Source organism: Eleutherodactylus coqui, chromosome 6 (assembly GCF_035609145.1).
Source record: "Eleutherodactylus coqui strain aEleCoq1 chromosome 6, aEleCoq1.hap1, whole genome shotgun sequence".
NCBI lineage: Eukaryota > Metazoa > Chordata > Amphibia > Anura > Eleutherodactylidae > Eleutherodactylus > Eleutherodactylus coqui.
The window spans coordinates 3,881,009-3,905,143 of record NC_089842.1 but is presented as its reverse complement, the minus strand read 5'-3'; the positions used below and the strand labels follow the sequence as shown (position 1 = coordinate 3,905,143).

Sequence of the window (24,135 nt, the reverse complement as noted above, 5' to 3'; positions counted from 1 at the left end):
AGTCTTTATCAGTCATTCTCCTTCAAGCTCACCCACTTTACCGATCAGACGTCCTGCATTCGATGCTATACAATTTATACGGTAAGCAAGTCACAAGTTAATTCTTTCTAGTCCAGGCCACCTAACTAAAGCTATAGTGAATGATTCATGTGGACAGGGACAAGGAGCCCAAACCCAAAAGGCTTCCAAATCCAAAAAAAATGTTTTTCTGATCGAAACTGTCATTGTCTACTTCAAGTAAACGTAATTCAATCTGTGTAACCGCTGCAGAGTTCAAGAATTCGATCTCCCTGCCAATAAAAATGATCAATTGTTTTCACCATCTAAGTCTGCTTCCTGGAGTCCTAGTACTGAGATCCCTGTATGGAGAGGAGAGGTCTCATGGGCCCCGTGAGGCTCCAGGGCCCGGGTGCAACCGCATCCCCTATAGTTACACCCCTGGTGCCGGTCAATATACCTCATCATCTTCTAAATGAGCCCGGGTGATAGGATGCTGTGCAGATCTCTGTGTGCTGTCTAGTTTTGCTAGTCTGGTTTGTGGTCTTCATGTCCGCTGTCTATACTGTATATATATATATATATATGTCTAGTCTTCTTGTGAAGGCTTTTTGAAAATATGCAAATTATTCCTTTGTCCTTAAGGCTCCTGAGGCTAATTATGCAAATGCAGCCTGCCTATCAGTGCAGTAGATGCCATTGAGGCGCAGCCATAAATCTTTCAGGCGCCGGTGGCTGCAGGACAGTCAGTCCACCATGTCGGAGCGGTGGGTACAGGCAGTTGGCACTCTGCCTCAGGCGCAGGGAATACGCTGGTGTTTACACAGGTGCAAAGCAATACCGGGCAGGTGGCATCGATACAGAGAGAGCTCACAGGGTAGATGGTTCACCTTCTTGTCCTCTGTTATTCCTCCTGGAAATGATGGAGGCTATACCCTAAAAAACAAGCCCCTTCAGACACCAAGTTCAGAGTACAGACCTCTGCAGATGGCGCAATATCACTTGTGTTCGAGAGCACAGAAAGGTCACTCAGTGCTTCACAGGAATATAATAACTCTATTCTACAATATTGCTGATTACAGACGGATAGCGAAATATTTTCTGTTTTTATTTTCTGACTGTAGAACTTTTATTCTGACTATTGTGACTTGTGGCTCCTGTGTTATCTATATATAGGTATCACCTCTCAGTGTAATCCTGTCTGTGCAGGGAGGGGAGGAGGTGAGCTGTGACTATTGTGACTTGTGGCTCCTGTGTTATCTATATATAGGTATCACCTCTCAGTGTAACCCTGTCTGTGCAGGGAGGGGAGGAGGTGAGCTGTGACTATTGTGACTTGTGGCTCCTGTGTTATCTATATATAGGTATCACCTCTCAGTGTAACCCTGTCTGTGCAGGGAGGGGAGGAGGAGAGCTGTGACTATTGTGAATGGTGGCTCCTGTGTTATCTATATATAGGTGTCTCCTCTCAGTGTAATCCTGTCTGTACAGGGAGAGGAGGAGGTGAGCTGTGACTATTGTAAATGGTGGCTCCTGTGTTACCTATATATAGGTGTCTCCTCTCAGTGTAATCCTGTCTGTACAGGGAGAGGAGGAGGTAAGCTGTGACTATTGTGAATGGTGGATCCTGTGTTATCTATATATAGGTGTCACCTTTCAGTGTAATCCTGTCTGTACAGGGAGGAGAGGAGGTGAGCTGTGACTATCGTAAATGGTGGCTCCTGTGTTACCTATATATAGGTGTCTCCTCAGTGTAATCCTGTCTGTACAGGGAGAGGAGGAGGTGAACTGTGACTGTTGTGAATGGTGGACCCTGTGTTATGTATATATAGGTGTCTCCTCTCAGTGTAATCCTCTCTATGCAGGGAGGGGAGGAGGTGAGCTGTGACTATTGTGAATGGTGAATCCAGTGTTATTTATTAATAGGTGTCTCCTCTCAGTGTAATCCTGTCTGTGCAGGGAGGGGAGGAGGTGAGCTGTGACTATTGTGAATGGTGGCTCCTGTGTTATCTATATATAGGTGTCACCTCTCAGTGTAATCCTGTCTGTACATGGAGGGGAGGAGGTGAGCTGTGATTATTGTAAATGGTGGCTCCTGTGTTATCTATATATAGGTGTCACGTCTCAATGTAATCCTGTCTGTACAGGGAGGGGAGGAGGTGAGCTGTGACTTATTGTGAATGGTGGATTCTGTTTTATCTATATATAGGCATCTCCTCTCAGTGTAATCCTGCCTGTACAGGGAGGGGAGGATGTGAGCTGTGACTATTGTGACTTGTGGCTCCTGTGTTATCTATATATAGGTGTCTCCTCTCAGTGTAATCCTGTCTGTACAGGGAGGGGAGGAGGTGAGCTGTGACTATTGTGAATGGTGGCTCCTGTGTTATCTAGGTATAGGCGTCACCTCTCAGCGTAATCCTGCTTGTACAGGGAGGGGAGAAGGTGAGCTGTGACTCTTGTGAATGGTGTTTCCTGTGTTTTATATATATATACTATCTGATATACCCGGCTTCGCCCGAGTTAATTTGGTACTGGTGTTTATCTGGTGTTCACACGGAAAATCGTATGAAGTCGTCGTTACTTTAGAGATACCGAGGAAAAAAATATGTTCACCATTTTGCATGGTTCTTTGCATTGCCCAGAAATCACCACATGGAGGTAACCATGCAACGTTTCCTTTATATAAAATGACACCAGGAAGTAAGAGAATTAGATTCTGTACGTAAAATTTGGACGCTAATTCTTTTGCGCTTAGAATTAAATAATCGAGATGGGACCTATCAGCTTTTCCTATTTATGGCATAATCAATGCTCGTGCCAAATTTCAAGTTTCTATGACATCAAGAAGTTGGAGAATTAGATTACATACGTAAAATTTGGACGCTAATTCTTTTGCACTTAGAATTGAATAATCGAGTTGGGACCCATTAGCTTTTCCTATTTATGACATAATCAATGCTCATGCCAAATTTCAAATTTCTATGCCATCAGGAAGTGAGAGAATTCGATTACGTACGTAAAATTTGGACACTAATTCTTTTGCGCTTAGAATCGGATAATCCAGTTGGGACCCATTAACTTTTCTATTTATGACATAATCAATGCTTGTGCCAAATTTCATATTTCTATGCATCAGGAAGTGAGAGAATTAGATTCCGTATGTAAAATTTGGACGCTAATTCTTTTGCACTAGAATTGAATAATCGAGTTGGGACTGCTTTACTTGTCCTCTTTTGGACATAGTCTATGCTTGTGCCAAATTTTATGTTTCTACGACATCGGGAAGTTGGAGAATTTTTGGCGTGTCAGTCAGTCAGTGAATCATTGAGTGAGTCAGTGAGGGCTTTCGTCTTTATATATATAGACTAGCTGATATACCCGGCTTCGCCCGAGTTAATTTGGTACTAGTGTTTATCTGGTGTTCACACGGAAAATCTTATGAAGTCGTGGTTAATTTAGAGATACTGAGAAAAAACATATGTTCACCATTTTGCATAGTTCTCTGCGTTACCCAGGAAACACCACGTGGAGGTAACCATGCAACATTTCCTCTATATAAAATGACATCAGGAAGTGAGAGATTTAGATTATGTACGTAAAATTTGGACGCTAATTCTTTTGCGCATAGAATTGAATAATCGAGTTGGGACCCATTAACTTTTCATATTTATGACGCAATCAATGCTTATGCCAATTTTCCCGTTTCTATGACACCGGGAAGTGAGAGAATAAGATTCCGTACGTAAAATTTGGACGCTAATTCTTTTGCGCATAGAATTGAATAATGAAGTTGGGACCCATTAGCTTTTCCTTTTTATGCCATAATCAATGCTCGTGCCAAATTTCACGTTTCTATGACACCGGAAAGTGAGAAAATTACATTCTGCACGTAAAATTTGGACGCTAATTCTTTTGCGCATATAATTGAATAATCGAGTTGGGATCTATGAAGTTTTCCTATTTATGACATAATCAATGCTCGTGTCAAATTTCACGTTTCTATGACAAAGGAAAGTGAAAGAATTAGATTCAGTACGTAAAATTTGGACGCTAATTCTTTTGTGCATAGAATTGAATAATTGAGTTGGGACCCATTAGCTTTTCCTATTTATGACATATTCAATGCTCGTGCCAAATTTCCCGTTTCTATGACACCGGAAAGTGAGAAAATTACATTCCGCACGTAAAATTTGGACGCTAATTCTTTTGCGCATAGAATTGAATAATTGAGTTGGGACCCATTAGCTTTTCCTATTTATGACATAATCAATGCTTGTGCCAAATTTCACGTTTCTACGACATCGGGAAGTGAGAAAATTACATTCCGCACGTAAAATTTCGATGCCAATTCTTTTGCGCATAGAATTGAATAATGGAGTTGGGACCCCTTAGCATTTTCTATTTATGACATAATCAATGCTCGTGCCAAATTTCCTGTTTCTATGACACCGGAAAGTGAGAAAATTACATTCCACACGTAAAATTTGGACGCTAATTCTTTTGCGCATAGAATTGAATAATCGAGTTGGGACCCATTAGCGTTTCCTATTTATGACATAATCAATGCTCGTGCCAAATTTCCCGTTTCTATGACACCGGAAAGTGAGAAAATTACATTCCGCACGTAAAATTTGGACGCTAATTCTTTTGCGCATAGAATTGAATAATGGAGTTGGAACCCTATAGCTTTTCCAATTATGACATAATCAATGCTCGTGCCAAATTTCACGTTTCTATGACACCGGAAAGTGAGAAAATTAGATTCCGTATGTAAAATTTGGACGCTAATTCTTTTGCGCATAGAATTGAATAATCGAGTTGGGACCCATTAGCTTTTCCTATTTATGACATAATCAATGCTCTTGCCAAATTTCACGTTTCTATGACACCGGAAAGTGAGAAAATTACATTCCGTACGTAAAATTTGGACGCTAATTCTTTTGCGCACAGAATTGAATAATCGAGTTGGGACCCATTAGCTTTTCCTATTTATGACATAGTCAATGCTCCTGCCAAATTTCGAGTTTCTATGACATTGGGAAGTGAGAGATTTAGATTATGTACGTTAAATTTCGACACCAATTCTTTTGCGCTAGAATTGAATAATCGAGTTGGGACCCAATTATTTTTCCTATTTTGGAGATAATCTATGCTCGTGCCAAAATTCATGTTTCTACAACATAGGGAAGTTGGAGAACTTTTGGTGAGTCAGTCAGTGAGTGAGTCAGAAAGGGCTTTCGTCTTTATATATATATACTAGCTGATATACCCGGCTTCGCCCGAGTTAATTTGGTACTGGTGTTTATCTGGTGTTCACACGGAAAATCTTATGAAGTCGTGGTTACTTTAGAGATACTGAGGAAAAACATATGTTCACCATTTTGCATAGTTCTCTGCGTTACCCAGGAAACACCACGTGGAGGTAACCATGCAACGTTTCCTTCATATAAAATGACATCAAGAAGTGAGAGAATTAGATTACGTACATAAAATTTGGACACTAATTCTTTTGCGCTAGAATTGAATATTCGAGTTGGGACCCATTCACTTTTCCTATTTATGACATAATCAATGCTCATGCCAAATTTCCCGTTTCTATGACACCGGAAAGTGAGAAAATTTGATTCAGTACTTAAAATTTGGACGCTAATTCTTTTGCGCAAAGAATTGAATAATCGAGTTGGGACCCATTAACTTTTCCTATTTATGACATAATCAATGCTCGTGCCAAATTTCCCGTTTCTATGACAAAGGAAAGTGAGATAATTACATTCCGTACGTAAAATTTTGACGCCAATTCTTTTGCGCATAGAATTGAATAATCGAGTTGGGACCCATTCGCTTTTCCTATTTATGACATAATCAATGGTCATGCCAAATTTCCTGTTTCTATGACACCGGAAAGTGAGAAAATTACATTCCGCACGTAAAATTTGGACGCTAATTCTTTTGTGCATAGAATTGAATAATCGAGTTGGGACCCATTAGTTTTTCCTTTTTATGACATAATCAATGCTCCTGCCAAATTTCACGTTTCTATGACATTGGGAAGTGAGAGATTTAGATTATGTACGTAAAATTTTGACGCCAATTCTTTTGCGCATAGAATTGAACAATCGAGTTGGGACCTATTAACTTTTCCTATTTATAACATAATCAATGCTCCTGCCAAATTTCCCGTTTCTATGACATTGGGAAGTGAGTGATTTTGATTATGTACGTTAAATTTCGATGCCAATTCTTTTGCGCTAGAATTGAATAATCGAGTTGGGACCCAATTTTTTTTCCTATTTTGGAGATAATCTATGCATGCGCCAAATTTCATGTTTCTACGACATCGGGAAGTTGGAGAACTTTTGGCGAGTCAGTCAGTGAGTGAGTGAGTGAGTGAGTGAGTGAGTCAGTGAGTGAGTGAGTCAGTGAGGGCTTTCAGCTTTATATATATAGATATATATCTCCTCTCAGTGTAATCCTGCCTGTACAGGGAGGGGAGGAGGTGAGCAGTGACTATTGTAAACGTTGAGTCCTGTGTTATCTATATTTAGATGTCCCCTCTCAGTGTAATCCTGTCTGTGCAGGGATGGGGAGGAGGTGAACTGTGAGTCTTGTGAATGGTGGCTCCTGTGTTATCTATATATAGGTGTCTCCTCTCAGTGTAATCCTGACTGTACAGGGAGGGGAGGAGGGGAGCTGTGACTATTGTGAACTGTGGATCCTGTGTTATCCATATATAGGTGTCTCCTGTCAGTGTAATCCTGTATGTACAGGGTGGGGAGGAGGTGAGTTGTGACTCTTGTGAATGGTGGCGCCTGTGTTATCTATGTATAGGTGTCACCTCTCAGTGTAAGCCTGTCTGTACAGGGATGGGGAGGAGTTGAGCTGTGACTATTGTGAATGGTGGCTCCTGTGTTATCTATATATAGGTGTCTCCTCTCAGTGTAATCCTGCCTGCACAGGGAGGGGAGGAGGCGAGCTGTGACTATTGTGAATGGTGGCTCCTGTGTTATCTATATATAGGCGTCTCCTCTCAGTGTAATCCTGTCTGTACAGGGAGGGGAGGAGGTGAGCTGTGACTATTGTGAATGGTGGCTCCTGTGTTATCTATATATAGGTGTCTCCTCTCAGTGTAATCCTGCCTGCACAGGGAGGGGAGGAGGCGAGCTGTGACTATTGTGAATGATGGATCCTGTATTATCTATATATAGGCGTCTCCTCTCAGTGTAATCCTGTCTGTGATGATAATAAGATGACAGCTTAGAGGTTTTCTCTACAGAACAGGAAGTGTCAGACTATTATTAGGCTTAGTGGTCAGTGTGCAGGGAGGGGAGGAGGTGAGCTGTGACAGACAATTATTATGCTCGGTAGTCAGTAAGCAAGGAGGGGAGGGGGTGAGCTGTGACAGACTATTATTAGGCTTAGTGGTCAGTGTGCAGGGAGGGGAGGAGGTGAGCTGTGACAGACTATTATTAGGCTTAGTGGTCAGTGGGAAAGTGCAGGATTTCAGGATTATTCATTGTGACATGGAAAATTTTAAAAAACACCAATTATTTTTTTATTTTGTTTGATAGAAAAATGTGATTTTTGCCAGAGGTTTCTGTGGCCCGCCCCTTTGACGGGAGCGCTGTAATAGTGGGGGATGTAAGGATGCACATAAACTTCTTCCTCCATTTTGTTAGGCTGTATTTACGTGAGCGACACAAATTGCGCCCGATATATTGTACGGTACACTTCACATTGCACACAGACACTCGGGCCGCGGGCCGCGCAGCGTACAGGACTCACATTACTCGCACCCTTGTCCCAGGAGACTTGCATGAAAATGGGATTTGCATTGATCTTTCAAATTCGGACGGGTCAGAACTCATGTGAGTCTAATGTGTGAAAGTGGCGTTAAGTGTTGGAAAAACCTAATGGGGCATCTTTACTTGTTAGCAATTTACTCGTTCATGCCCCTCGGCGACCATAAAGGCGAGCTCCTCCATGTTTTTTGGTTTTGCTTCTTTCAGTAGTGTGATATCCATGCCAGTATCCACTCTGACAGTATCAGCCATCATGTCCTTTGGCTCCCGGTCTTCTTTTGCCGCTGATCTGTCCAAGCATTAGAGATTTTTCTAGCAACTCTGCTCACATTATATGGCCAAAATCCGTGAGTCTGAGCCCAGTCATCTTATTCTCCCTGAATCTAAGCCCAGTCATCTTGTCCTCCATGAGTCTGAGTCTGGTCATCTTATTCTCCCTGAGTCTGAGCCTGGTCATCTTGTCCTCCGTGAGCCTGAGCCAGCCCATCTTGTCCTCTGTGAGCCTGAGTCCGGTTCTCTTGTTCTCCATGAGTATGGTCGTCTTATCCTCCGTGAGCCTGAGCCAGGACATCCTTTCCACTATGAGTCTGAGCCCAGTCATCTTGTCCTCTGTGAGCCTGAGCCAAGACATCTTTTCCTCTGTGAGCCTGAGTTTGGTCATTTTGTTCTCTGTGAGTCTGAGTCTGGTCATCTTGTCCCCTGTGAGCCTGAGCCGGGCCATCTTGTCCTCCGTGAGCCTGAGCTGGTAATATGGTGCACTGAGAATGTGAACCACTAGACTTGTGTATGGCCGGAGGCCTAATCCTTGTCACAGTGTAACCGTGCGGTAACACGTAGGGGAATGTTTGTAGAAGGATATAAATATCACGTCGTGACGCCACTGTTCCCACACACCGTTATTCTATACGGCGGAGTAGTAAACACTGAGACTTGTGTATTGCACCTCGGGACCTCAGGAACGGTTGAGACCCGGTAAACTTTACTTAGATAAACTTGAATAAACAGGTAGTTACAGGTAGATTCACGGCAGCAGTTACAGGCAAAAAGCTCAGCGGCTGGGAGGAAAAATACACAAAAACAATACGACCCTATAGTCCACGTTATCTATACGTCACCGGTCTTGGGAATTGGGTATAATCCGTAGGAGGATAAGGGTAAGGGTCTCTCCACATACACTCTGGCAGGCAGTTACCAAAGAAAGGCTTAGCCTAGATACACCCCGCACAACATCCGCGTGGGGGTCACAATCACGTACCTCTGTGCGGTGATCCTAATGGCGGACGGCCACACAGGAAAAATAAAGCCTGTAGTGCGAACGGGTTTTTGGTTTTGTGGACTGGGATTGGTTGCGCTCTCTCTCTGGACAGGAGTCACTCCTATATCATCCACTCTCCAGATGCTACGAGTAGTCATTCCTCTTCCTCCATCTTCACCAACACAGAAGCTAAAGGTGCTTCCATGCGGTGTTAGTTCCTGCAGCAGGCAAGATGGAACCCTACTCTAACACAGACTGAAGAAGACAGACAGACCTTTCCCGCTCTCAGACACTCACTTTTATGACCTCACTTGTATCACATGACACAGCAGGAATAGATACATTCAGCAGCAGGGATGACAGGAAATGATTTTAGTGGAGTTAACCCTTCAGACACTGCAGTTGTGCAACACACATATAAAAAATTGACATGACAGTTTTGCACAGTGCCTCCACACGAGGCAGAACATGTATGACAATTATGGAGGGGAGCAGGGTGATGTTCTGGGGCACTACACTGCGTCATCTTGCCTTCCGTGAGTCTGAGTATGGTCATTTTGTCCTCTGTGAGTCTGAGCCCGGCCATCTTGTCCTCCGTGAGTCTGAGCCTGGCCATCTTGCCCTCCGTGAGTCTGAACCCGGCCATCTTGAACCCCAGTGATATATCGGGTCTTATACGATTCAGGACTTCTCTGCTTGTTCCTCTCACCGTCCAGAGCATACGCAGCAGCACCTCCAATGCATCAGTCCTCCTATCAGCTTCCCTCTCAGTCCAGCTCTCACATCCATACATGGCTCTGGGACAACGTTGGTTTGCACTATCCTGTGTTTAGTTGCTATGCTGATATCCCTACTTTTCCAGATTTTGGCCATGTTTAGCCTCGCGCTTCACCCCAATGCTATTCTATGTTTTATCTCGGGCATAGATTCTCCAGCCTGGTCAATTTTGGAGCCAATGAAGATGACGTCTCGCACGCATTCTACGGCCTCATTGTCAATTTAATTTGAGTTTGGCCATTTTTTGCAGTTGTCATAGTTTTAGGCTGCCTGCACACGGGCGGAAATCCCGCGGCGGGATTTCCCGTGGGATTTCCGCCGCTCAAAGCCTGCATGGGAGTGCATTACAATACGCACTCCTACGCAGACGGCCGCGGTTTGGCCGCGCGAAATGTCGTGTGGCAAACAAACCGCGGCATGTCCTATTTTTGTGCGGGGCTCGCACTCACCTGGCCGCCGGCTCCGGTCTGCGCATGCGCCGGCTGCCCGGCAGCCGGCACATAGAAGAGCCGGGGCCGCCGGGCGCGGGTGAGTACGCGCTCGTCTCTGCAGGCGCTCGGGTCGGGTCCCGCGGCGAGAATTCTCGCCGCCGGATCCGACCCGCTCGTCTGCAGGCGGCCTTAGTCTTTACATTCAGGTAGAGGCCCCTTTCTCATCAGTTTCAGTTTTAATCTTCCATATCTCGGCTTCAGACCGGCCTCTGTTTCTGTAAGCAGACTTGTGTCATCGGCAGAACGGAGATCGGTGATGTGTAGTCACTTAGATGGATGTTTCACACATTGAGAAATCAAAGGATTGAAGGGAATTATCAGTAATTGGGCTACAGAAGGGTCTCACTACTAATTGGGGATGCAACAGTTCATATTACTAATTAGGGCTACAGTAGGGCCTTACTACCATGTTTCCCCCCAAAAAGGGCCTACCCTGATAATAAGCCCTAGCTACACTGAATTTAAAAAAAAAAAAAAGCAATACTCACGTAGCAGGCGCCGTCTGGGTCCCTCCCAATGGTCCCCGGCGCTCAGGCAACATTCTGTGCAGCCCTCAATGCGGACGAAGCATCTGTTGCTAGTGACGGGGCTTGAATATCCCGCCTCCAGCAAGCGATTCCTCTGATTGGTTCAGGATCACCGCCTTAGCCAATCAGATGGTAAGTGGAACTAAAAAGGAGTCCTTATTACTTATTGGGACCACGGAGGGGGTCTTAATTACTAACTAGGGCTACAGAGAGGCCATATTACCTAGTGGAACCACAGTGGAGGCATTGTTAGTGTGTTCATAGCCGGCCACTATAGGGCGGCTGTGGGACTTAAAGGGGTTGTCCCGCGGCAGCAAGTGGGTCTATACACTTCTGTATGGCCATATTAATGCACTTTGTAATGTACATTGTGCATTAATTATGAGCCATACAGAAGTTATAAAAAGTTTTATACTTACCTGCTCCGTTGCTGGCGTCCTCGTTCCCATGGAGCCGACTAATTTTCGCCCTCCGATGGCCAAATTAGCCGCGCTTGCGCAGTCCAGGTCTTCTCCTGTTCTCTATGGGGCTCCGTGTAGCTCCGTGTAGCTCCGCCCCGTCACGTGCCGATTCCAGCCAATCAGGAGGCTGGAATCGGCAATGGACCGCACAGAAGAGCTGCGGTCCACGGAGGAAGAGGATCCCGGCGGCCATCTTCACCGGTAAGTATAGAAGTCACCGGAGCGCGGGGATTAAGGTAAGCGCTCCGGTAAGCTTTCTTTAGGTCCCTGCATCGGGGTTGTCTCGCGCTGAACGGGGGGGGGGGGGGTTGAAAAAAAACAAAACCCGTTTCGGCGCGGGACAACCCCTTTAACCCTTCTATTTCAAGGGTCGAATTCCACAGCATGAATAAACTTCCTGCGTTTTCTGCATCACGTGAAAGAGTTTGGCTTCTACTTTAAATTCTGCAGCCATTCCGCCCCATCTCCGCCCCATGTGACAGCGGCCTTGGAGTATGATCGCATGGCAGAGTCCGCGGCTATTCTGCTGAAGATTTTGTGCAGATCCACACGCAATTTTAGGGCAGTCAACGGGGGATATCTGCGTGTGGAATTTCTGATGCGTTTCTGCACAGAGTTGTAATGTCACTTCTTGATGGCGCTCTCTGCAGAATGGTCTCAGAGATTCTGCACCGGGGGGGGGGGTTGTTCCAGCGACAGGGTTAAATCGGCTGCTGCTCATTGGCCAGTGCTGTGGCCCCCCAGCCCTGAGTGCAGCCCCTGCGCAGTATATAGTGAGGCCGCTGTCCTCACCTGCCCCAGGACGGGATGTCAGTGCTGGTAATGGGGAGATAGCCAAGTGAAGTGGTTGCTGCAGGCTAAGGGGGGAACGTAGGGCAGCGCTCACTGAGGGGCCCTTACCGGGCAGCAGACCCCATTGAAGTGAATGCTGAGCTGCTGTTAGAAGGAAGCAGCGCCACCAGCAAAGTTTGTTGACAACCACTTTAAATGTGCTTCCAGTTATCATATCTTTGGGGGTTCACAGACCGGCCATCGTGTTACTCATGTCGTCCATGTTGTTTCTTCCAGGTGGAGAGAGAGAATCCCTGGACTTCGGCAGACAGGTGAGTCCCTTCTGATATAGTGTTCAGACGAGTGAAGTACCCCGCAGGGCGAGGATGGAGCCGCCGGACGCCATACAGCTCAGCGTATTATATCCTGCTGAATCTGTAGTAGATATTAATGAGGGCTCAGCCACACGGGCATACGGCCATCCATATTACGCATGGAATGCGAGCAGCATGAGTCCCATAGACTTGCATTGCGGTGTGCGAACACGTTTTTCCCGCGTGTATTTTTTTTTATGCACATGAGAAATAAATGGCAGCATGACCCATCCTGCCTTACTACAACCAAAATCACCCATGAAAGTCTATGGGAGCGTTAAAAATGTGCCGTGAATCTGCATGATACATATGTATCCGCTGCATATTTACACAAGAAGGCAGAAGTCTATCGGTCCTTGTTGTGTGTCTTATTTTGGGGGGTGTAAAAAAGCAGTGAACACGAATGCCAAACAAAATGCAGCAAAGACTAAATATCAGCAGTAGATTCTTTATATGTTTTTGACCCCGGGGACGGTATTGGTTTCCACGTGGAGCCGCACCATTGGACCCGCTGATTGTCAGGGTTCATCTGTTTTTCTCTTTTAATCTTGGTAATTTTTTTTTTGTTTCTTTACCAATAGTAATGTAATATAGATTGATGTATTTTTGTAATTTTTGGACATATCACCTTGTATCCAAGCTAGAAGCGGTACAACAGAATACTAGAGCCTCTATGCCTGCCAGTATCACATCTTGTATCCAAACTAGAAGCTGTATCATAGAATAGTAGAGTTGGAAGGGGCCTCCAGGGTCATCGGGTCCTCTGGGGTCATCAGTTCCGGCCCCCTGCTCAATGTAGGATTCACTAAATCATCCCAGCCTCTGAAGACTTTCATTGAAGGAGAACTCCCCACCTCCCATGGCAACCTGTTCCACTCATTGATCCCCCTCACTGTCTAATATCTAATCTGTGTCTCCTCCCTTTCAGTTTCATCCGATTGCTTCTAGTTTTTCCTTGTGCAGATGGGAATAGGGCTGATCCCTCTGCACTGTGACAGCCCTTCAGATATTTGTAGACCGCTATTAAGTCTCCTCTTAGCCTTCTCTTCTGCTAAACATTCCCAGATCCTTTAACCGTTCCTCATAGGACATGATTTGCAGACCGCTCACCATCTTGGTAGCTCTTCTCTAAACTTGGTCCAGTTTGTCTATGTCTTTTATAAAGTGGGGTGCCCAGAACTGGACCCAGTATTCCAGATGAGGTCTGACTAAGGAAGAGTAGAGGGGATAATGACCTCACGTGATCTAGACTCTATGCTTCTCTTAATACATTCCAGAAGTGTGTTTGCCTTTTTGGCTGCTGCATCACATTGTTGACTCATGTTCAGTCTATGATCTATTAGTATAGCCAAGTCTTTTTCACATGTGCTGCTGCTTAGCCCAATTCTTCCCATTCTGTATGTGCTTTCTTCATTTTTCTTGCCCAGATGTAGGACTTTGCATTTCTCCTTGTTAAATACCATTCTGTTAGTCGCTGCCCACTGTGCAAGCTTTTCTAGATCTTTTTGAATACTCTCTCTCTCTTCCCTAGTGTTAGCTATCCACTCCTAGCTTTGTGCCATCAGCAAATTTAATCATTTCCCCTCAATTGCCTCCTCCAGATCATTTATAACAATGTTGACCAACACTGGGCCTAGGACAGAGCCTTGTGGTCCCCACTTGATACATTCTTCCACTTGGATGTGCAGCCATTTATGACCACGATCACTCAGCCAGTTGTGAATCCACCTAACAGTTGCCTTGTCAATCTGAGATTTAGTCATTTTTTCCATAAGTATGGTATGAGATACTTTGTCAAATGCTTTACTAAGGTCAATATATACTATATCCACCGCATTTCCCTGATCAAAGCAGTGGGTGATTCTGTCATAGAAGGATATTAGATTCGTCTGGAATGACTTGTTTGTTACAAACCAATTCTGGCTCTGGTTAATTACTCCATTCTCATCCAAGTACTTGCATAAATGCTGTTTAATAATTTGTTCAAAGATCTTCCCCAGTATAGAAGTCAGGCTCACAGGCCTGTAGTTTCCTGGATCCACCTTCTTCCCTTTTTTGAAGATAGGGACAACATTTGCCCTTTTCCAATATTCTGGGACTTCTCCTGTTCTCCAGGAATTTTCACAGATTATGGCAAGTGGTTCAGCAATTACCTCCGCTGCTTCCTTTAGTATCATAGAGTGTAATTCATCTGGACCATGATACTTGAATTCATGTAAGTTAGCTAAGTGTTCCCTCACTATCTTTTTGCTTACAGATAGCCTGCATTCTTTTATTCCCCCAACAGCACAGGGAAGATCAGCTGATGTTACATCTACTTTCTGAGAGAAAACAGATACAAAATAGGAATTTAAAAGTTCAGCCTTCTCAGCATCATTCTTAAAGGGGTTGTCTCGAGGAAGCAGTGAATTTTTTTTTTGCCCAGTCCCCCTAATTAAGCATACATTACTAAGCCCCCCTGTAAATGACTTTTCTAGCTGGTTTGTACTTACAGTTCCAGCGTTTCAGCAACTTATAAAAATTTTCCCAAGATGGCCGCCGGCTCTTTTCCCATCGCTTGCTGTAGCCCGACGTGCGCGCTCCCGAGACGCTACCAGCTGTGTCTCCCTGACAACCAGACGCCCCGCAGCCGCCGACCGGACCCCTGGATTGAACGCGGCCGACCACGGCACACAGTCACCCACCGCCAGGCAGCAGGTAACCGGCGCAGCCCCCCCCCCCCCCCGGCACAGCGACAGCCCCCCCATCACAGCGACAGCCCCCCCATCACAGCGGCAGCCCCCCCGGCACAGCGACAGCCCCCCCATCACAGCGACAGCCCCCCCATCACAGCGGCAGCCCCCCCATCACAGCCCCCCCCGGTACAGCGACAGCCCCCCCATCACAGCGACAGCCCCCCCGGCACAGCGACAGCCCCCCCCCCCCCCCCGGCGCAGCGACAGCCCCCCCATCACAGCGGCAGCCCCCCCGGCCCATCACTTACCTGGGCGGCAGGACGGCAGGACGGCGGGACAGCTGGGCGGCTTCTCGGGACAGCTGAGCGGCTCTGCACCTTCCTCTAACAGAGGATGGTACAGAATGGCCGCTCCAGCGCGCTCCCGAGCAGTGACAGCTCGTCTGCGCATGCGCAGAAGAGCTGTAGCGGGGAGCACACTAAAGCGGCTCGTGCTGAAAGGAGAAGACCGGACTGCGCAAGCGCGTCTAAAAAAGCAAGCTGCCAGCGAATTTAGACGGAACCATGGAGACGAGGACGCTAGCAACGGAGCAGGTAAGTGGAATAACTTCTGTATGGCTCATAATTAATGCACGATGTATATTACAAAGTGCATTAATATGGCCATACAGAAGTGTATACCCCCACTTGCTGCCGCGAGACAACCCCTTTAACTAATTCAGCATTTTCATCCTGTAAGCATCCAATGGTATCTTTGACTTTTCTTTTGCTTTTGACCCCCCAAATCCTTTTTTATAGCTTTACCTTTTCTGACACTTGCCCTACAGTTCCTGCAGACCCCATTATATTCTTCTTTAGATATTCCCCCTCTTTCCATGTGATAAACATATTTTTCTTCCTCTTTAACATGTGTACAAGTTCTGTGTTCATCCATCCTGGTCTCTTTAAATGCTTCCCATTCTCCCGTCTTTTAAGGATTGGTAACGATTGTGCTTTGAGAATCTCATTTCACAATATTTCCCAACCTTCTTGGACATTTCTGTCCTTAAGAACATCCAGCCATTGGATTCTTCCTCTTTCTGAGTTAAAGGGGTTGTCCCGCGCCGAAACGGCTTTTTTTTTTTTTTTCAATAGGCCCCCGTTCGGGGCGAGACAAACACAAGGGATGGGTTAAAAAAAAAAAAGTTTAGTACTTACCCGAATCCCCGCTCTGCGGCGACTTCTTACTTACCTTACCAAGATGGCCGCCGGGATCTTCACCCACGATGCACCGCGGGTCTTCTCCCATGGTACACCGTGGGCTCTGTGCGGTCCATTGCTGATTCCAGCCGCCTGATTGGCTGGAATCGGCACACGTGATGGGGCGGAGCTACGCGATGCCGTTTAGAAGGGGGCGGAGCCAGAACGCCGCTCGTGCCGAGACCCAAGAGAAGGGAGAAGACCCTTCTGCGCAAGCGCGTCTAATCGGGAGATTAGACGCTGAAATTAGACGGCACCATGGAGACGGGGACGCCAGCGCAGGGAAGGTAAGTGAATAACTTCTGTATGGCTCATATTTAATGCACGATGTATATTACAAAGTGCATTAATATGGCCATACAGAAGTGCTTACCCCCACTTGCTTTCTCGGGACAACCCCTTTAAGTAAAATCTGCCTTTCTGAAATCCAACCTTGAGGTCTGAGTCTTCTCAGGTCTTCCTCCCCTTGTTATCCAACATCCAAGGATATAATGATCACTGCCTCTTAAGGCCCCAGCACCCTTACTTCCTCAACCATCCCTCCCTTCTTACCATCTTACTTCTTACCATCCCTCCCTGTTGGAAAGAATTAGGTCCATGATAGCAGATCCTCTTGTTTTATCTTCTGCCTTCTGAAAGATAAAGTTGTCAGCAAGAGCGGATAAGAATCTGTTGGATCCATTACTTTTACCTGAGAGATTCCCAACAAATGTCTGGATGGGTAAAATCTCCCATGATCACTATGTTGGGCTTCTTTGAGAGCTTGGCCATCTGATGTATAAAGAGTTCCTCCATATCTTCTGCTTGTCCAGGCGGTCTATAGTAAATGCCTACAATGGTGCCCTTTCTGTTGTTCTCTCCTTGTATTCTTACCCAAACTGTTCCTACAGAACTCCCAGCTCTGAAGCTTGAATCTCTGTGGAGATGAAGGTTTTCCTAACATACAACCCATTATTGTATCTTGAAGCCACAAGGATGTACTGGTGGAGTCAAGATTGACAGGGGGTGACGCCCCCTGATTGGCCGGAAGAGCTTGCTGTGCTGCAAGTCCTGGCAGCCTACTAAACTGAGGCCGCAGCTGAAATGTAGGGTTCCCTTTACCTGCGCTTATTCCTGAGGCGCGCATTGGAGCAGCTTAATCCCTGTTCCCTCGGCAGCCCAAAATAAGGGACCCCGCTAATATGCAGGGCAGCTGAAACACCTTCCCCGCTGGCCGCCCAGAACAAGGCTACCTGCTGTAATTCATGGAGGGCTGTACATATGTTTCTTGCTGGCCCCCGTAGGAGGCGTAAGCCAAGAACAACGCACCCCGCTGAGTGGGGTGACTATTAGAGAACCCACAGGGCCATGAACCGCCTTTGCCGGCGTTGCCGCTGAAGTCATCCCACCCAACCCCCCTCCCTTTCCTTACCCCCGGTCGGCATCTGGCAGGACACAGTGGCATCCCGTTCACCCACAGCAGAGAGGCATCAGCGGAGGGCGAGAATTTCAGACATGCCCCCCGCACACTGCCTCAGACAGCAGAAGTAGGAGGAGGACAGCTGGGATGACGGGGGACAGCCGCTTACAGCGCTGCATGTGAGCACCGAGACCTCCTCGCTCACTAACTACGCCCACTTTCCCGTGTACTTTACCTCATTGCAGGACCTCAGCTCCTTGAGCCAATCGGGAGCTAGGGGTGTGAGAGGGTAGCTCCTCCTGTCAAATCCATAGCTTCTGGAGGCGTTAAGATACAATAATACCCACAACACCTCCTCCCCTTTATTAGGTCTGTTTCTTATACATAAGTTGTATCCTTCAAGCCTTGTATTCCAATCATGTGTATCAACTTCTAGGGGAGGAATGTTACTGATAATGAGTGTATATATATGTATACTCCTTCTAGGAGAGGGATGTTACTGACAATGATTGTATGTATGTATATATATATATACATATACACACTCCTCGTGGAGGAGGGATGTTACTGACTATGGCTGTATATATATATATCCTCCTTCCAGGGGAGGGATGTTCCTGACAATGATTGTATATATATATACTCCTCGTGGAGGAGGGATGTTACTGACAATGATTGTATGTATGTATATATATATATATATATATACATATATATATATATATATATATACACTCCTCGTGGAGGAGGGATGTTACTGACTATGGCTGTGTATATATATATACTCCTTCTAGGGGAGGGATGTTACTGACAATGATTGTATATATATATACTCCTCGTGGAGGAGGGATGTTACTGACAATGATCGTATGATACCAGATGTATAACTAAGGGTGGACATAAAGAGCCCAGCGCTATCAGGCAGCAGGCAGTGATTATGTCCTCCGACTCCGCTGCTCTCTCTGCACGCCTTCTTCCCTCTCCGCTGGCGCACACACCCTATTTACATGTTTTTGGATGGTAATTTACATATATGATTGTGGTCTTTCCAGCTCGTTTTACATTTTTTCAGAGAGCAGGGACAAGCTTGAACAGGTTGCGCTCCGTCACACGGCTTCAGAGCTGCGCTCGGCCTGTTTGCTGCTTCTCTTATGTTACTTCCCAGTCCTAATCAGGGGGAGGAACTCCAGTGGTGTAGAAGATGCAGTTGTGCCGAGACCCTGGAGGCTTCGGAGGCCCATAAATAGGGATGAGCGAGCACGCTCGGATAAGTCAGTTACTCGAGCGAGCCTCACTCTTCTCAAGTAACTGAATTCTTGTCCGAGCGTACTTGGGGGGGGGGGGGGGGGTCAGCGGGGGTGAGCGGGGGGCAGCGAGGAAGAGAGTGAGAAATCTATCTCTCCCCCCCACCGCCCGCCGCTCACCCCCGCCGCCCCCCGAGCATGCTCGGACAAGAATGCAGTTACTCGAGAAGAGCGAGGCTCACTCGAGTAACTGACTTATCCGACCGTGCTCACTCATCTCTACTCATAAGGGGTCTTTCTGAGGACAAAAAGTCCAGAACAATGTTGCAGGATTCGCCCTCCAGCAGAATATTCAGCAGCAGACCCCGCAGCGCTAACATGCAGATAGATATATAAATTGTGGAATTCAGCCATTAATTCCCATCGAAATCCGTATTGAGCCGTGTGGATTCTGGGACGCCATACCCCATTGATGCAGACTATCCTGGCCCCATAAAGGCACATGAACGCTCCACTTTAGAGGTGCGCTATGCTGCTATGTGGTTTGTTAGCAGTGTCAGTAATTTTCTTCTTATTAAAGGTGTTGTGCCAAGATAGAAAGTTACCCTCTAACCACAGGAAGGGGGATCAGCTTCAGCACCCCACCGATCCTGAGAATGGGCGTCCCAATAGTCCCTGCATGGAGAAGTCGCGGTGGTGAAAAACCTTGTAGACGGCACCAGACTGCCATAAAGCGCTCCTGATGAATGAGTAAGGCCCCGCACAGCAATACTGCCTGTTATTGGTGCCTAACTCACCCCCTCCAGCACTACGGAGCCGGACGCACTGACTGTATCCCAGCCGACTGAAGAAGGGGCCAGCAGCCGCCAAACACATCTCTTTGCTGGTATTTTACACAATAAAAGTGATCAACTTACTCATTGGTCAAGAGTTCTTATTGAGTGTGTTGTGCCGCCTAGCAAGCTGTTATGGTTGTTCTGCACAGCAGCCCATGCCCACCCCTTGGGGCAAGGCGTTCACCTGGTTGGCAGCACCTCCATCCAACTCTGCCTCTACTCGTTTTCATGGACATCGAGTGTTGTCAAATCTCAAACCTTTAGGAACCAACTCCGAGTCGCTCCACCTTCTTCTGCTCTCCATAATGGCTTTATTATACATTGTTGGGATCTGCTAGGATCCATCACAAAATGGATAAAAATGGGTCTATCCTACATATAATGGATCCCGTGCCCCCAGAACCAGTGATGCCAGGTGACCGAGTCTTAAACACGTTTCACCTTCCTCTCCAACATATCCCCATTATTTGCTTGTTTTGGCTCTGTGTCCTTCCTGAAACCTGCAGATTACAAGGAAGTATATTGGATGAGGAGGGAATTCAGTGCACCAAGCTGGGTCCTGTCCTGTTTCCTTAGGGAAATGGGTGGGGAGCACTTGGCACGCGGGCTTGTTGGTAAACGCTCTCAGAGTCTTAACCTCTTCTGCGCATTGAGAAGCCGTATAATATTAACTGAGTAGGAAGATCTTCTCTGCATACGTGTCATATGTGCGCCTGCCTAATATTGTGTAGGTCCCTCATGCTTTGACCCGTGGAGGGCCGGACGCCACAAGACCTCTGATGTCATCAGCAGCAGATCCTGTAAGGACCCATTTACACCGGCCAATAATCGTTCAGAGTAAATGTTGCCCCGACTCCACGACCAACGAGAATTCATTTGCCTTTCGTTTGTTGTTCAGTTTATGGATGCAGAAAACTGAAAGCGGGATCGGTCCGTGCAAACAGGCAGCACTATCTATAAACGACTGCCTGTTCACTGTGAATGGAGGCGGGCCGGAACAATCCTCGGACCGCCTCACCTCCATCCACTGAGCAATGCTTGTTCTTGTAAAGGCATCGGAATGATCTTCGCTGGAGCGACCTTTAGGGCATCTGCACCCCACAAGTTGTTCCATGTAAAAGGGCCCTAAGACCTGTGAGTTGCTCGGACTTGTCTCCCAGCACATCCCACAGATGCTCCATCAGAGTGAGATCTGGGTATTCGGACATAAGTCATCACCTTCGTGTCTCTGTCCTGTTCCTGAACAGTTCCTGCGGTGCAGCCGGTGTGGTATCCTGCTGACAGAGGGCACGGTTATTAGGTGCACCGCCATGAAGGGGGGACTAGCCTGTACAATGTCAGGTAGGGGATACACATCACATCCATATGATGCCAGCACCCGAGCACCAAGCAAAACATTGCCCATCAGGGGCGCTAGACTGCTGTCTGAGGCCTGCGAGCCGGCTCTGACCTCACCCCCACCTGGCATCCACATCGCATTCATTAGCAAGGATGCAGGTGGAAGGTCAGGGGGCACAGACTGCAGAAGGGAGCTGCAGACGGGGTGAGTTCAGTGCTTGTTGGGTTGCTGCCTGAGTCTACTATGGGGTCTACTATTACTACTGGGGCCACTATGGGATCTACTATTATTACTGGGGCCACTATGGGATCTACTATTACTACTGGGGCCACTATGGGATCTACTATTACTATTGGGGCCACTATGGGATCTACTATTACTACTGGGGCCACTATGGGATCTACTATTACTACTGGGGCCACTATGGGATCTACTATTACTATTGGGGCTACTATGGGATCTACTATGACTACGGGGATCACAATCCCTGCAGCAGAATCAACTGTAAATACAAACTCTTCACGGCAATTCTGCCTCTTAAAGGGGTTGTCCCGCGCCGAAACGGGTTTTTTTTTTTTTCAACCCCCCCCCCCCCCGTTCGGCGCGAGACAACCCCGATGCAGGGAAGTAAAGAAAGTTTACCGGAGCGCTTACCTTAATCCCCGCGCTCCGGTGACTTCAATACTTACCGCTGAAGATGGCCGCCGGGATCCTCTGTCTTCGTGGACCGCAGCTCTTCTGTGCGGTCCACTGCCGATTCCAGCCTCCTGATTGGCTGGAATCGGCACGTGACGGGGCGGAGCTACACGGAGCCGCTCTCTGGCACGAGCGGCTCCATAGAAGACTGCTGAAGACCCGGACTGCGCAAGCGCGGCTAATTTGGCCATCGGAGGCCAAAAATTAGTCGGCACCATGGAGACGAGGACGCTAGCAACGGAGCAGGTAAGTAAAAAACTTTTTATAACTTCTGTATGGCTCATAATTAATGCACAATGTATATTACAAAGTGCATTATTATGGCCATACAGAAGTGTATAGACCCACTTGCTGCCTCGGGACAACCCCTTTAACTGCATTTGTTTATGTTCTAGATTAAGACTGAAGATTTCGGCGAGACATTGCAGTCTGGAATACCCCATCGGCCATGCCATCTTTCTCAAGGGTCCATCATGGGTGGAGGGCAGATGCCTGCAGTAAGTCATTCTTCATTATCCTTTCTTTCCTTTTCTATGGGTCTGGGTGGTACGGTTTGATGTAGAAAGTCTTATAGTCTTGCAGTGCCTCCCACATCGGATGATTTAGGGCCCGATCACAGTTCTGGACCCATCAATAGGCAGATTTGTTGCATCTGTGAAACCCAATAGTGAGGAGAATAATGTGTTTCCTCTTCTTGCAGGATATGACGTCTTTACATTCCCTCCAACAACTCGTATTGGTCCCCAGTCACTTACAATCCGCCTCCCAGTTCCTGCTGACACAGTCACCGCCGATCCAGCAAGGTAATAACATCCATGGCTTATCATATATTTGCTCTTTAGTGCTATACAGCCTATATGTGCATTTCTTGTCTCTATTGGGACTCTTTGCAGTGTGAAGTCCCTCATGGGAGGAAACCAATGTGAGGCTGATCTGGGAGAAGGGCGCCTCCTCCTGTCCATATCATGCATAAACCAGAGCAGAAGCGGTGTCAGGACTCGGGGTACAGGGAACTGGAGGTCCCTGAGAATACCCGCAACCCCTGTCCCTACCTACTTGCCCCCCTGAATTAAGCCCCAGGGCGGAAAAAAAACATAGTTGGTTAACTACGATTGGCTCCCATCAATGTGGTGTCATCCTGTAGGGGCTGTAAATTTATGGTTAATACTGGAACATGTTCATCATGTGTTACTAAAAAACATCCGCTATCTTGTTCAATAATTGTTGTATCACATATGTGGCTTTTGTCATTCAGCATATTGATTTGAAGTATGTAGGTTCCACCATTAGACCTCATAGCCGACCAGTCACACGATTCTCTGATAGCCGTTGAATATCGGCAACATTCTTCATTTTGCTACCAAACATTCCGGCAGTCTGGATTCTGTCACGTCGGCTTCGAGGGTGAAAACCAAAAAGTAATCTCCCTGGCAATGTTCCCACCAGACTACCAGGGACCGCAGTCATACTGGGTAATAGGGCGGCCAGCAGAAATCAGCTTCCAACTATAAAGCAAGACCCCCTCGAACTCTTTTCCCTTTAACAGACCTTTATTTGGGGCAGGTTCTGGCTCTTCTGTCTACGACGAGGTTGTCCTCAAAGACCAGGAATCTTCAGACTTTTTACTATTAATGAAGAAGAAAAACAACTGCTGCTTCAAGTCGTGGAAGCAAAGTGCAAGGCTGTTGCAACACAATTACCCAGAAGTCTGCTGCCCAGCCCTTCAGAGCTGACTGACAAGTATTCCTGGTGTAATTCTGACTATTTTCACATATTTGGAGGTATTTTTGTAGGAACATCACAAATGTGTCGATTATCAGCACAAAAGCCGCTGACGATACTTAATGTTGTAAAATCCAGCCGTTTGCAAAAGCAAATTGTTAATATTAAAGGGGTTGTCCCGCGCCGAAACGGGTTTTTTTTTTTTTTCAACCCCCCCCCCGTTCGGCGCGAGACAACCCCGATGCAGGGAAGTAAAGAAAGTTTACCGGAGCGCTTACCTTAATCCCCGCGCTCCGGTGACTTCAATACTTACCGCTGAAGATGGCCGCCGGGATCCTCTGTCTTCGTGGACCGCAGCTCTTCTGTGCGGTCCACTGCCGATTCCAGCCTCCTGATTGGCTGGAATCGGCACGTGACAGGGCGGAGCTACACGGAGCCGCTCTCTGGCACGAGCGGCTCCATAGAAGACTGCTGAAGACCCGGACTGCGCAAGCGCGGCTAATTTGGCCATCGGAGGCCAAAAATTAGTCGGCA

The 24,135-nt window shown here is 46.9% G+C and overlaps 1 protein-coding gene across 3 annotated transcripts in view; it reads left to right on the top strand.

Annotated features, from left to right (window-relative positions):
- Positions 1–24,135, top strand: part of POU2F3 (POU class 2 homeobox 3) — a 120,834-nt gene that overhangs the window by 63,761 nt on the left and 32,938 nt on the right. For 2 of the 3 annotated variants that reach the window (XM_066606083.1, XM_066606084.1), the window contains exons 3-5: positions 12,376–12,410; positions 22,275–22,376; positions 22,580–22,682. In XM_066606083.1, the coding sequence (XP_066462180.1) occupies positions 12,376–12,410; positions 22,275–22,376; positions 22,580–22,682 (240 nt within the window). The remainder of the gene's footprint in view (positions 1–12,375; positions 12,411–22,274; positions 22,377–22,579; positions 22,683–24,135) is intronic. The other variant, XM_066606085.1, reaches the window with a different exon arrangement.